Raw genomic sequence first — 13,694 nt, 5'->3', positions numbered from 1 at the left:
CCAGGCCCTTCTGGTCTACAGAGCAAGTTCCACATTGCCAGGACTCTAAGACCCTGTTAAAACCAAACCAAACAAACAAACAAACAAAAAATAAACTCAACCAACCAAAAAAAAAAAAAACAAAAAACCCTAAACTAAAATAAGACCAGGCCTTTAATCCCAGCTCAGGAGAGACAGAAGCAGGTGGGTCTCTATGAGTTCAAGGTCAGCCTGGAGTACAGAGTGAGTTCCAGGACAGCCAGGGCTACACAGAGAGACCCTGACTTGAAGATAGATAGATAGATAGATAGATAGATAGATAGATAGACAGACAGACAGACAGACAGACATAGGCAGACAGATAGATAGTAAATAGATAGACAGATATAGGCAGATGGATAGATAGTAAATAGATAGACAGATTGATAGATTATAAAAAGACCAAAAATAAAAGACAATTTTCAACTTATTATACCTCAACCCAGTTCGGGCGGGTATGTGAATGAAAACCCACTTCCTGGAGACTCCTGGCAGGCAGCATTTAAAGTGAACTCAAAGCACCTCCAGCCCGTCCATCACTGTATACTTACCACATCAAACTGCTTCCGGTCCAGGGGCAAAAAGCTTTTCCCGTTGGAAAGCAGAAAATTGTTGGTCAGGACTGCAGTCTGCAGGCCCTCTGCTCGGATCTGAGAGACAGCCTGCGTCATCACCGGGAACTGCTTTGCCACGTGCTCACTAGTCAGCAGAGAGAAAAAGGAGCTCACGGGCACAGAGGTCTTTGCCTGTGAACAGGGCAATCGGTGTGGCGTTAGTGTGGTCCCTCGTGGCATGCAGGCGAAATCCATTCCCAGCATCCCGCCGCTGCCTGGATGTGCGAGCCCAGCACGGACCTGATGCCCATCACATTAGAGTCTGCACTAGTATTTTGAGAGGAGCTCTCAGTATACCGATCGGATGAGCCTGCAATTTCTGGGGCCAAGTGATCCTCCTGCCTCAGCCTCCATAGTAACCAGGACAACAGGTAAATATCACCTTCCCTGGGTATACGTACGGCGGCCTTTAAAAACTCATGTAGGAGCTGGGTTTTAGTTCCAACCCTGGGAAGTGAAGGAGGAGGGTCTGAAGAGGGTAGGTTAAACATTAAAGCTTGTTCACCAGGTGTTACGTATCAGGAGCAGCTGACAGCACGGCATGGGTTTGTGTTGTACCTTGCAATAGCTTCTTTATGAACTTTAGTTTCGGATCAACTTTAGGTTTTTAAAAAAGTATTATTTAAGTATTTTATTTTCTACGTGGTTTTTTCTTGCGTGCGCATGCGCATACACACACACACACACACACACACACACACACACACACACACACGCACCATGTGTTTGCCTGGCGCCCTCAGAGTCCAGAAGAGGGTGTTGGATCCCCAGAAGTGGAGTTACACATGGTTGTGACAATGTGGGCGATGGGAATTGAACCCGGGTCTTCTGTAGGAGCTGCAGGTGTTCTCAACTGCTGAGCTACGTCTCCAGCCCAATTTTTGCTTGTTTTTAAATCCCAATCTGTGGGGGTTTTGCAGATAGGTTTCAAAAGCTGCAAAGGCCAAGTCTTACAGGCCCAGGTAGGTTTTCTAACAGTTATACACAAATACAACAATACCAGGCCGTCTGCCTAGATAGGGTGTGCAGGTCAAGGGCTTCTCTTTGTTTTGGTTTTTGTGGTTTTGAGACAGGGTCTTACTCTGAAGTCCTGGCACTCACAGAGGTTACCTGCCCTTGCCTCCCCAGTGCCAAGACTGAAGGTGTCTACCACCTCAGCCACACTGTTTTATTTTGTTTAATCCTCTGACCTCAGCTTCTTTTTTTTTTTGGAGCAGCGCTCTACCACTGAGCTAAATCCCCACCCCAACCCCCATCTCAGCTTCTTAAGTGTTGGGAAGAGAGGGACGGATGAACCACCAGACCAGACCCAGACAATGGCTTCGGATACTCACAAAGAGGTGCAACCATCACCCTCAAACGAGAACTCACCGTTCTAAAGTGAAACCGGGAACGGTCTCCATTTCCATCCCCACTAGAAACCCACCATATGCTTCTTGAACCTGCAAACTCAAGCGACCTGGCATGTCACCTGCAGGACCTCAGGTCATCCTCTGTGACCCGCTGGCACAGTTTCAAGGCTTGCTGCTGTCTTTAGCATCTTAACAATTACATGTTTTTATGTACGAGGGTGGGGATGCACACCTTTAACCCCAGCATTCTGGAGGCAGAGGCAGGAGGATCTCTGTGAGTTCAAGGACAGCCTGGTTTACAGAGTGAGTTCCAGGACAGCCAAGGCTACCTTGTTTTTATAAATAAATTTATTTATTTATTGATTGATTGATTTAAGTGTGGGCGTGCCAGTGCATCTTACCCTTGTCAAGGTCAGAGGACAACTTTCAAGAGTCAGGCCCTACCTCCATCACTTAGATTCTGAAAGTGCACTTTAGGTCGGCAAGCACCTTAACGGGCTGAGCCATCTTGCTCACCCCACTGTAGACATTTTAAGCATATTAATTCGGCAGCACAAAAGATATTTTGCCACTATCCTCCCCCCCCCACCCCCGCCGTCCTCCCAGATAGCTTACGGCTGTGTTTTAGATTGTGCTTTAGTGGAGCTTTGAAGGTTACAGAAGTCACTGCACACTGCAAAGCTCTAATAGTGCACAATGCAGAGAAGATGGTGACCATTTATTTATTGATTTAATAAGCTTCGGCTCAAAACCATTAGGCTGACGGCTTGGCTTTCAGTGTCTGCTGTAGCTTACAGGAAAGAGTAATTTATTCATACGTGGACTCAATGCTGAATGCCAAGGCATGGAAGGAAGAACTTAAAAACAAAGGCAGGCGGGGTTGGGGATTTAGCTCAGTGGTAGAGCGCTTGCCTAGCAAGCGCAAGGCCCTGGGTTCGGTCCCCAGCTCTGAAAAAAGAAAAAAAAAAAAAAAAAAAAAAAGGCAGGCTACTAGGTTTTCATTTTAGTTCATTTAAATCAATGTTCTGGCTGAATGGGAGCGCACTGGAGGCCAAGAGAAAACTGTGAGAATGCTAGACATGCGGCTCATGGCTGGAACCCAAGCACCAGCCATGGAGGTGGAGGCAGGAGGATCAAGCTCACCTTGGGTTACAGGGTGAGTTCAAGGCTGCTGTGGGCTGCATACCTGTCTCAACACCCCTCCCCTGAGAAAAGAGACAGGGAAGAAATGAGGAGAGAAATGTTCGTCACTCACGATTTCAGAGCACAGCCTCCCGAACTCTTCCAAGAAGCGCTCCATTGTCATCTCTCCTTTCATAAACCTCATCCAGGGCCCACTGTCGCCACCTCTGATCAAAGCCTTCATTATAGTTCCAGGAGGGACATGATTCTGCACCTCCCATCCTGTAAGGCACAACACACAAAGGATAAGGAACGACACCACAGGGCTGGGGTTTGGGGAGCTTGGAGTGACCGTCCCAGGTCCTGTGGCATTATTGTGGTGGCTGTGTGTGGAAAGACGGACGGACACAGACAGGGAGCACGGCTACTGAGGATCCAGTCTCACCCTCACTTGAGTTGCCTGCAGAGGCCAGGAGAGGACATCAGATCCTCTGAAGCTGGAGTTACAGGCAGCTCTGAGCCATGGGGCAGAGAACCAAACTCAGGTCCTCTGCAGGAGCAGACGGCACTTAAGCACCAGCCATCACTCTAGCCCGCATCTTCTGTTTTGAAGCACTTTTTCTGACACTTGGGTCTTGAGACTATGTGGCAATATGAAAAGGTATAGAGAGAGAAGCAGTGGAGTTCTTCAGAACGACCGCCGTCAAGGCAGCATACACACGCAGAGAATGGCAAGGCCTTAAAAGCAGGGCTTCCTTAGCCTCCAAGTGCTCTGAAGGGCACAGCCTTTCTGCTCATGCCCGAGTTGGCACGCACGGAAAGAAACTGGCACCCTTGTGGAAACAAGGACGGCCTCCGTGGAAAGCAGTTTGGCAGTTTCTCTCAAAAATCTTCAATGTATGTTTGATGTCCTAATTTCACTTCCAGGAATTTCTTCCAGACACATTTACCAAGGAAGGGAAGGTTACGGACTGGCTGTGCGGGTAGAACTGCTTGTGGAAAAGACGTTTTGAAATCTGTATAGATAAAGGGCTTCTTGTATCAGTGATGATTACAGCTCAGGGGCCCCATCAGTCTCTGGGTTTTTGGGTTTTGTTTCTTCAGCGCTGGGAATGACCACAAGGCAAGCACCCTACAGGAAGTACACCCTAACCTCCTACCTGTTAAGTCTGGAACGCAACCACGCCTAATAGTCTCACAACAATGACCAAGGTGACTAATGCAGAAACCTGTTTGTGGCAGAGATGGCACAGCTCATAAAACTGACATGGTCCTCAAAGGAAAAGCGTGCAAAAGCGTGCTAGCCCCAGAGTAAGCCTACGCCTACGGACATGAAAGTGTAGGAGAGGACAGGAGGTGGGGGTGGGCAGGTGGAGCGGCAGAGGGGAGAGCTCCAGCAGAGTGTGGGCTTGGTGCACACAAGGCCTGCCTAGTCGATCCTATCACCATGAAAAAGGAAAGTTGCCAGAGTCATCTGCCAGGTAAGATGAAAAAGACAGAGAGCAGTCTGGATAGAATGTCCACACACTCACACGCACACACACTCACACGCGCACACGCGCACAGGTGCATAGGCATACAGGCGCATAGGCACACACGCATACACATACAAAGGCAGGATGACGAGCTCTGTTGTCATCCTTAGGAATGCCATCCATCCCTTTTTTTTTTTAAAGATTTATTTATTTATTATATATAAGTACACTGTAGCTGTTCAGACACACCAGAAGAGGGCATCAGATCTCATTACAGATGGTTGTGAGCCACCATGTGGTTGCTGGGATTTGAACTCAGGACCTTTGGAAGAGCAGTCAGTGCTCTTAACCGCTGAGCCATCTCTCCAGCCCCACCATCCATCCCTTTTAAGACAGGAGCTCACTCACTCATCTAACTGGCTGGCCATCCAAGTCCAGGGATCCATGGGCCTCCCCCTAACCAATGCTGGGCTGAGCAGCACAGGTCCGGTGCTCAGCATTTTGACATGGACCCTGAGACAAGCACAGCTCCTCGAGCTGCTGAGACAAGCACTCCCCCTACTGAGCTCTCTCCCAGCCATGCATCCATCCACAATCTTTCAGCCCTGAGTAGTCCAAGAGGTTGGCACACCTGGACCTGGAACCCAGGCTCACCTGGACCACGCTGCGTAGCCCAGGCTGCCTTCAAACTCTTAGTGATCCCCCTGCCTCAGATTCCCATGTATTAGAATTACAGGTTTGGGAGCTAGAGAGATGGCTGTGTGGTTAAGAGCACTGACTGCTCTTCCAGAGGTCCTGAGTTCAAATCCCAGCAACCACATGGTGGCTCACAACCATCTGTCATGGGACCTGATGCTCTCTTCTGGTGTGTCTGAAGACATTGTACTCATATACATAAAATAAATGGTCTTTGGGGGAAAAAAAAGAATTACAGATTTGAACCACCCCATCTGTCTAGAAAGGAATTTCTCAACTAAGACTCAAAAGTCTAAAACTATAAAGGAAGAAACAGCTGGCTCTGACGGTACTTTAAAAATGCAAATTTTGGTATAGATTCCTTTCTCAAAAGAAAAGATAAAGAACCATCAAAAATATTATAAATAAAACCACAGGATGGGGGCTGGAGGGATGGCTTGGTAGTTAAGAGTGTTTATTGCTCTTGAACGGACCCAACTTCGGCTTCCGTAGGCACCTGCACACCATAGACTCAGGCAGACGCACACAAATGCACATAAATCAACATAATGAATAAATCTCCCAACCATCATAGATACTTAATATAAAAAAGGCTGTCGCTGCAGTTCAGCAGGAAACATGAGGACTCACAGAAAAAGGAATCTGAGTGACCTACAGACATATAGAAAGAGGCAACCAGAGAGCACGAAACATCAAAACCAGGCAGTGCCGTGCATGGTGGCACACACATAGGCCACTTAGCAGGACTCAGTGGACTGCGCCCCCAGCCACAGCCCTACCTGGGATTTGCTTCTCTTTTCACATGTTTTACATGAGTTAGGTAATTTCTAAGTTAGAGTTTCTATTCCCGCACAAACATCACGACCAAGAAGCAAGTTGGGGAGGAAAGGGTTTATTCAGCTCACACTTCCACATTGCTGTTCATCACCAAAGGAAGTCAGGACTGGAACTCAAGCAGGGCAGGAATCAGGAGCTGATGCAGAAGCCATGGAGGGATGTTACTTACTAGCTTGCTTCCCCTGGCTTGCTCAGCCTGCTCTCTCTTTTTTTTTTTTTTTTTGTTCTTTTTTTTGGAGCTGGGGACCGAACCCAGGGCCTTGCGCTTCCTAGGTAAGCGCTCTACCACTGAGCTAAATCCCCAGCCCCCTCAGCCTGCTCTCTTATAGATCACAGGACCACCAGCCCAGGAATGGCATCACCCACAAGGGGCTGGACCCTCCCACCTTGATCACTAGTTGAGAAAATGCCTTAGAGCTGGGTCTCAAGGGAGGCTCCTTTCTCTTTGATAATTCTAGCTTGTGTCAAGTTGCCACACAAAACTAGCCAGTACATAAGGCTTAGAAATGATAAACTAGGGTTAGTTGATTTTTTTTGTTTTGTTTTGTTTTTGGTTTTTTGTTTTGTTTTTTTGGTTGATTCAAGCTAGGGTCATCTGAGAAGGGAGGACCTCACTTGAGGAAATTCCTCCCTTTGTCAGACTGTTGTGTAGGCAAGTCTGTGGGGCATTTATTTCTCAACCAGCGATGAATGGGGAGGGCCTGGTCTGTATGAGTTGTGCCATTCCTGGGGTAGTCAGTCCTGGGCTATAGAAAAAAGCAGGGTGGGCAAGCCATGGGGAGGAAGCAAGACAACAAGCAACAGTCCTCCATGGCTTCTGCTTCTGTTCCTGCCCCCAGGTTCCTGCCTTGAGATCCTGCCCTGAGTTCCCTCCATGATAGACTCTAGTTCCACTAGACTCTAGTGGAACTCAAATAAAGACAACTCTTTCTTCCCAAGTTGCCCATCAGCATGGCATCCATCATAGCAGCAGAAAGGGGCAAGTGAGGACTTCTTTCCTTGCACTCGAACCCAGGTATGTGGTATACAGCTCCTTCCCGTCTCCTCTCTACTTCCCCACTGTCTTCTTCCAATGCTGAGAATGGACCCAGGGTCTTGTAGGTACTAGGCAAGCCCCTCTACCACTGACCCACACGTGTGTACAGCCCACGTACTGTACTCCCAGGGCCTAGTCGGCCGGCCTGTGCCAGAGCTAGCTGCTGTCACTTTTTATATGGCCTGGGAGCCAGAATGGCTTTACCTTCTGAAGAAGTTGAAAAACTAACCCAACAAAACATATCTCGTGACGCTTGAGGACCCCCATTGGCGCCTGGGAGACTGCAAGCCATGCCTCTGTCTACCGCCATCCCTGGCCGCTCTGACTCTGTCCGGGCAGCATTCCAGTGTGCGCAGCAGAGACCTTATGCCCCTCAGTGCCTAAGTTCCTTACCCTCTGCCTCTTCCTTGGAAATGTTCCCCAATCCCTGACTTAAGCTGTGAGCTCACAGTGAAGTCATTTCGTGTATGGCAGAAACCCCCGGAACGTGCATGGCCTTGAGCGCTGGCTCTGGGGAGTGCTGAGACAGCAGACAGTGTCTGTTTTGCAGCTGCCATGGTTGAGGACTTTGTGTTTGCACTTCTTCTCTGGTGATTGCTTGTTTAGTCATTTTTTTTTTCCTTTTTTTTTTTTTCTGGAGCTGGGGACAGAACCCAGGGCCTTGTGCTTGCTAGGCAAGTGCTCTACCACTGAGCTAAATCCCCAACCCTGTTTAGTCATTTTTTAAGGTAGGAAAGATTTACTCGGACTCTGTTTCAGAGGCTTTAGTTCACTGGCATAGCAGAACGAGACAGCTCAGACCGTGACCCCCGCCAGGTGGAAGGCAAAGTCCCTTCTGCTACTATTTATTTACAGATGACGTTTCATCTAGCTCAAGCTATCCCTGAACTTGCTGTTTAGCTGAGGATGGCCCTGCATACCTGATCCTCCTGCTTCAACCAACCCAGTGCCAAACCTGGCTTGTGAGGTGCTAAGGACTGAACCCAGGGCTTAGTGCATGCTATGAACTAACCAATCTACTGTATTTTCCTTTTCTTTCTTTCTTTTTTTTCTTTTTCTCTTTTTCCTTTTTTTTTCTGGAGCTGGGGACAGAACCCAGGGCCTTGTGCTTGCTAGGCAAGCGCTCTACCACTGAGCTAAATCCCCAACCCCCTACTGTATTTTCCAAAAGTCATTTCATTTCACTCTCCCTCAAATCTCCAGGAAGGAGGGTCTGTTATTAGTCCTAATTTACTGTCAAGCAACCATGACTCAGAGCCGCTGAATAATTTGCCTCAAACACTGCCGTTAAATAGAATCTGACCCTAGGGCCTACCTGTCTCTACTTCCCCACTCCCGCTTAGCCCCTAATAGAAAGAGTAAGGCTCTCACCCGCAGCCACTGTCCCTGGAGAAGGCATGAGGACTCCGCCCATGTCAAAAATGACGGCTCTGTAGCTTCGGCCTCTGGAATATGTCCAGCGTGGGATTCCCTGATGCCTGCTCAGAGGATGTTTCGGGGCTGTGGTCCTCCATGCCCAGTGGATAGAGGAAGGCTGAAAAAGCCTCCTTATGCACATGGTGAGACAGAGGCTGTGTGGGAAGAAGATTTAGGGCAGCTTGAACCTTAGCTTCCATCCAGCATTAGGGTAAGAAAGGGTCAGGGTATCCCTGAGTTTGGTGCCACCCATGCTCCCAGCTGATGCCCCATGAACCTCAAACCCCACCCACAGCTGGCCTCAATGACTGTCCACCGAGGGGCCTTCAGCCCTCAACTGCTATAACCATGGAAACAGGGTTTTGAGCCCTGACTTTCCTGAATCCCAACCCAGCTGCCTCGGCCCTGTCTGCACTTCCTCCTGAGAACCCTGTCTCCCCCCCTTCTTCTCTCACTGCAGACTTCTCTTCAGGGACCCTGATGGTTCTCTGCCTCTTCTTTCCACCCTCCTCCCTCATCAGCCAGAGGAATCCTTCAAAGCTGCAGATGAGACCACATCTTAACCCCATTTTATTCCATGTTGTTTTTTTGTTTTGTTTTGTTTTTTTGTTTTTAGCTTTGGCTGTCTTTTTTTTTTTTTTTTTCTTTTCTTTTCTTTTTTTCAGAGCTGGGGACCGAACCCAGGGCCTTGTGCTTGCTAGGCAAGCGCTCTACCACTGAGCTAAACCCCCAACCCCTAGCTTTGGCTGTCTTAGAACATGCTCTACAGAGCCTCAGATGGACGCAGAGATCAGCCTGCCTCAGCCTCCGGAACGCTAGGATTAAAGTCCTGCACCAGCAGCCTGCCTTAATCCCATTTAAAACCTTCACTGGAAACAGTGTGTAGTAGTCCAACTACAGGAGATACTAAGGCAGAACTGCTAAGTTGCGGGCTAGCCTGGGCAACTTATAGGACCTATGTGTTAGTCACTTTTTTCATTGCTGTAACAACCCGCTCTCTGATGGAGCGGCACAAGGGAAGGTCACAGTTTCAGAGAGCTTAACTCATGGCTGTGCAGCTTGGCCAGAACATCACCACAGAAGAGATTTATACTTCATGGCCAAGCAGGAAGCAGACAGAGAGGACAGAGGAAATCGCCAGGGGAAGACACCAGGACATACAACACCAGTGACTTGCTTCCTCAGGCTGGGTCCCACCTCTCAGGATTCACCAGCTTCTACGAATCCTTCTACGAATCTCGTTACGAATCCTACCGTGGGATCAATCCACTGACTGGGTCCAGAGCCCTCAGAGGTAAACTGTCTCCAGACACAGTCGCTAGACCACCAAGGGCCTGGTTTCCTAACTGTGGAGGTCTTTTTTTTTTAAGATTTATTTATTTATTTTATGTACAGCATTCTGCCTGCATATGTGACTGCAGAAGAGGGCACCAGATCTCATTACAGATGGTTGTGAGCCACCATGTGGTTGCTGGGAATTGAACTCAGGACCTCTGGAAGAGCAGTCAGTGCTCTTAACCACTGAGCCATCTCTCCAGCCCTGTGGAGGCCTTCTTAGTCAACTATGAGAAATTAGGCTTTTGTGCCCTTCTTCTTTTTTTTTTTTCTGCTTCTTTTTTTCCGGAGCTGGGGACTGAACCCAGGGCCTTGCGCTTCCTAGGCAAGCGCTCTACCACTGAGCTAAATCCCCAACCCCCGAGAAATTAGGCTTTTATTGGGTCTTGGAGGTCCACACCTATAATCTCAGCACCAGGGAGACAGAGGCAGGGGATCTGTGTCTCCAGGTCAGGCAGGATTATATAATGAGACCCTCAGACACACAAACGAGCCCTGAATAGACACAAAAACTCACAGGCAAACAAAACCAAGCCCTAAGAAGGGAACCTTTCTTCTTCTTTCTTCTCTTTTATTCTTGAGATGGGTGTTGCTCTGCTGCCCAAGCTGGTTCTGGCAATCCTCCTGCCTCAGTCTCCCTACTTGGCTGGTAAGGCTGGAGCATGTGGACCACTGTTGCCAGCTAACGGAAGACTGAATGGTAAATCTTTTTTTTTTTTTTTTTAATTATTCCTTTTTTCGGAGCTGGGGACCGAACCCAGGGCCTTGCGCTTGCTAGGCAAGTGCTCTACCACTGAGCTAAATCCCCAACCCCGGAATGGTAAATCTTGAAAATGGTGTGATATACTTATTTACTCAAATTTGGCTGAATTTGGTAGTTAAAAAAAACAAAACAAACGTCCCAAACCACCAAACTTCAAGGCTGATTTTAATTTTACTCCTTTCTATGCCAAGGCCAAAGTCTATGAGGGACAACAAACCCATGTGGAGGCAGAGAGAGATTACGGGCTCTGTCACCACTTCTGGGTTGTGTATCCCTGGGGAATCTGACTCTGGCCTTTGTGCACACTAGGCAAGCACTCTGTCTCCCTTCTCTCCAGGCCTTGGCACCTGCTCTGTCAGCAGCCCAGAGCCTTCTCCCCTGCCCCATCCGGCTGGTGAATTTCCACTCACGTTTACACCTCAGCTTTGCCTTCTTCTCCGTAGATTTTCTTTTCTTTCCCCAAGCTGACGGTGGCAGGTTTGTGGCGGGCTCCCACCCCCAGTGTCCCTTGTCCATGCCTGTAGTGGAATATTGACCCTCTACACGCTGACTGTTCTATTTGTTCCTATTTTAAGCCCCACAAGGCAAGGACTGAGCCGTCTTTTAGACAGCCATCTCCTGGGGCTCGGTGTTAGAGTCAGAGCAGTTCTTCAGGCTAAATGACCTGAGGGACGAATAAACTGGATGGATCAGAAAATAGTATGGACTCACAAGGATACACGACTCTATCCCTAGCACAAGAGAGACAGAGACAGGGCAGCCTTGAATGCCAGGCTAGCCCATGCTAGCCTGGGCTAAGCGGCAAGAAAAGGAAGAGAGGGATGCAGGGAGGGAAGAGCAAGGGACACATCTGAGTGACCGACAGCCTCGAAGAGCTATGACAGCTTGCCCATTAATGGTTACCAATGCTTGTTTTCTGGAACTGGCATCTTCCCTACCACAAAGCGTCTTTGTTTCCTCCTCGTCAATCGGAATGAGGTTAGACTAATGTGGACTTCCTGCTTTGATCATACTTCATAAACATCCACATGGTGTATATATTTATATTACAGGGCTGGTGTAGTAAGGCATAACTGATCTGGATTGACCGGTTTCTAAAAATGACTCTGCTACCTACTGAGAGTGAGGTCCTGGGTACATTACCCTCTCTGAGCCTCAGTTTTCCCCTCTGTAAAATGGGGACAATTACAGTACCTATTGCAAGGGGTGTGTGTGTGTGCGTGCCATTGCCTAAGGTAAAAAAATGTGGAGCTATTAAGTTAGTATGTGGCACACCATTTAAGGTTATCTAACACTTGACTTGGGAGTGTGCCTCATGAGCGTGACCTGTGCTTAGCATGCTGAAGGCCCTAGGTCAACGTGAGCACCACAGACACATCTGACACACAGTCAGATGATCTACACCGGGCGACTTTTATGCACTTTCATTTGTTTTTGGTTTTTTTTGTTTTTTGTTTTTTGTTTTTCTGGAGCTGGGGACCGAACCCAGGGCCCAAGCGCTCTACCACTGAGCTAAATCCCCAACCCCTATGCACTTTCATATAAGCCCATTATTCTCGTGTGTGTGTGTGTGTGTGTGTGTGTGTGTGTGTGTGTGTGTGTGTGTGTGGTGATTTGGGCCACAGGAGGGACATTTAGTGATATCTGGGCACAGTTTTTGGTGGTTACCACTAGGTGAGAGTACTCCTGACAGCTATGGTGCACATACATTCACCCCGAAAGGGTTATTAGGACGTGAAGTGTGAGAAGTTGGGAAACCCTGGCATTAAAAGGGTATGAGACATATTACATAGGAAAAAGCATAAGCACCTCTATGTATCGTGTGTTCCTATTACAGGTGCGATTTGTACACGGCCTCTCCCACACCTCTTACACTGTGGCATGTATAGCATGTCATTTTTTTCCATATATGCACTGATTTTACCTGTATTTTTCTCTTTCTTTCTTTCTTTCTCTCTTTCCTTCTTTCTTTCTTTCTTTCTTTTTTCCTGTGTGTGTGTGTGTGTACTAGACACTGAACCCAGAACCTATACCCCAAGCATTCTACCACCGAAGTACATTCCTCAGTGTGCTCTATCCTGCCATCTTGTGAAGCACAAAGCCTTCAGCAGAATCCTGTAACCCTAGCCCTGGTGAGGTGGAAGAGGCAGGAGGGTCAGAAGTTCAAGGACATCTGTTTCCAATATAGAGAGAACTCAAAACCTCAAAACAACTAGACCATGGCCAGACAGTGGTGGGGCAGAACTGTATCCCACAACTCCGGAGGCAGAGGCAGGCAGATCCCTGAGTTTGAGGCCAGCCCGGTCTACAGAATGCATTCCAGGACGTGGAATTCATGGAGAAACTGACTCAAAAACAAAACAAATAAAAACCAAAAACAAAACTAAACAACAAAACCAAATTTAACCATGATCTATATATCCCTGTCTCCTAAATGCGTTTCATTTCACACACCCGTGTGGTTATGCCGCGACTAGGTCAGGATCAACTAGCTCAGGATCGCACGAGTGCCAAAGGTTGTCCTGTCTGGGTCTGTTTTCTGTGTTTGCAAAAGCATCATCCCACACAGCCCCGCAGTGTCCGGCTCTCAGAAAAACATTGATGAAGACACTGTGTTCCTAACCAGCCCATAGCCATACCTGCATAAAGTTACAAACCCTGAGGTCGAAGACCCAGGAACCCTCAGAGTCTCCTCGAACCCTCAGAGTCTCGGTGAACCCTGTGGGAAAACTAGGCGGGACAAACGAAGAGAGGGGTCAAGCGCAAAAAAAAAAAAAAAAAAACCAAGCCAGAACGCTCTGCACGGACTGCGCACGCTCCTCGGACAATACTGTGTCCAGACGGTCAGCCAAGGTTCAGAAGCGGCTACCAACGGCGCATGCGCGCCCTGGGCCTCGCCCCTTCCCGCCCGCGCGTGCGCGTGCGCGTGCGCGACCCTGCGGGTCAGAGACGGCGGCCGAGAGGCGGAAGTGGAGGTTGTTGTGGCTCGGCCGGCTGCGCGAGAGGGGCTGCCGCTGCTGAGGCGGCGGC

General features: G+C 48.6%; 1 protein-coding gene across 5 annotated transcripts in view; it reads right to left on the bottom strand.

Moving 5' to 3' along the window:
- Positions 1-13,522, bottom strand: part of Acad10 (acyl-CoA dehydrogenase family, member 10) — a 42,479-nt gene extending 28,957 nt beyond the window's left edge. For 3 of the 5 annotated variants that reach the window (XM_063271338.1, XM_039090164.2, XM_039090165.2), the window contains exons 1-4: positions 13,304-13,522; positions 8,522-8,721; positions 3,240-3,388; positions 570-764 (exon numbers count right to left, since the gene is read on the bottom strand). In XM_063271338.1, the coding sequence (XP_063127408.1) occupies positions 570-764; positions 3,240-3,388; positions 8,522-8,708 (531 nt within the window). In that variant the 5' untranslated portion in view covers positions 8,709-8,721; positions 13,304-13,522. The remainder of the gene's footprint in view (positions 1-569; positions 765-3,239; positions 3,389-8,521; positions 8,722-13,303) is intronic. The other 2 variants (NM_001398790.1, XM_063271339.1) reach the window with 2 other exon arrangements.
- Positions 13,523-13,694: the final 172 nt, after the last annotated feature.

The sequence above is a fragment of the Rattus norvegicus genome, chromosome 12 (assembly GCF_036323735.1).
Source record: "Rattus norvegicus strain BN/NHsdMcwi chromosome 12, GRCr8, whole genome shotgun sequence".
Taxonomy (NCBI): Eukaryota; Metazoa; Chordata; class Mammalia; order Rodentia; family Muridae; genus Rattus; species Rattus norvegicus.
Note: the sequence above shows the minus strand (reverse complement) of the source record. Positions and strands in the feature narration are given on the sequence as shown.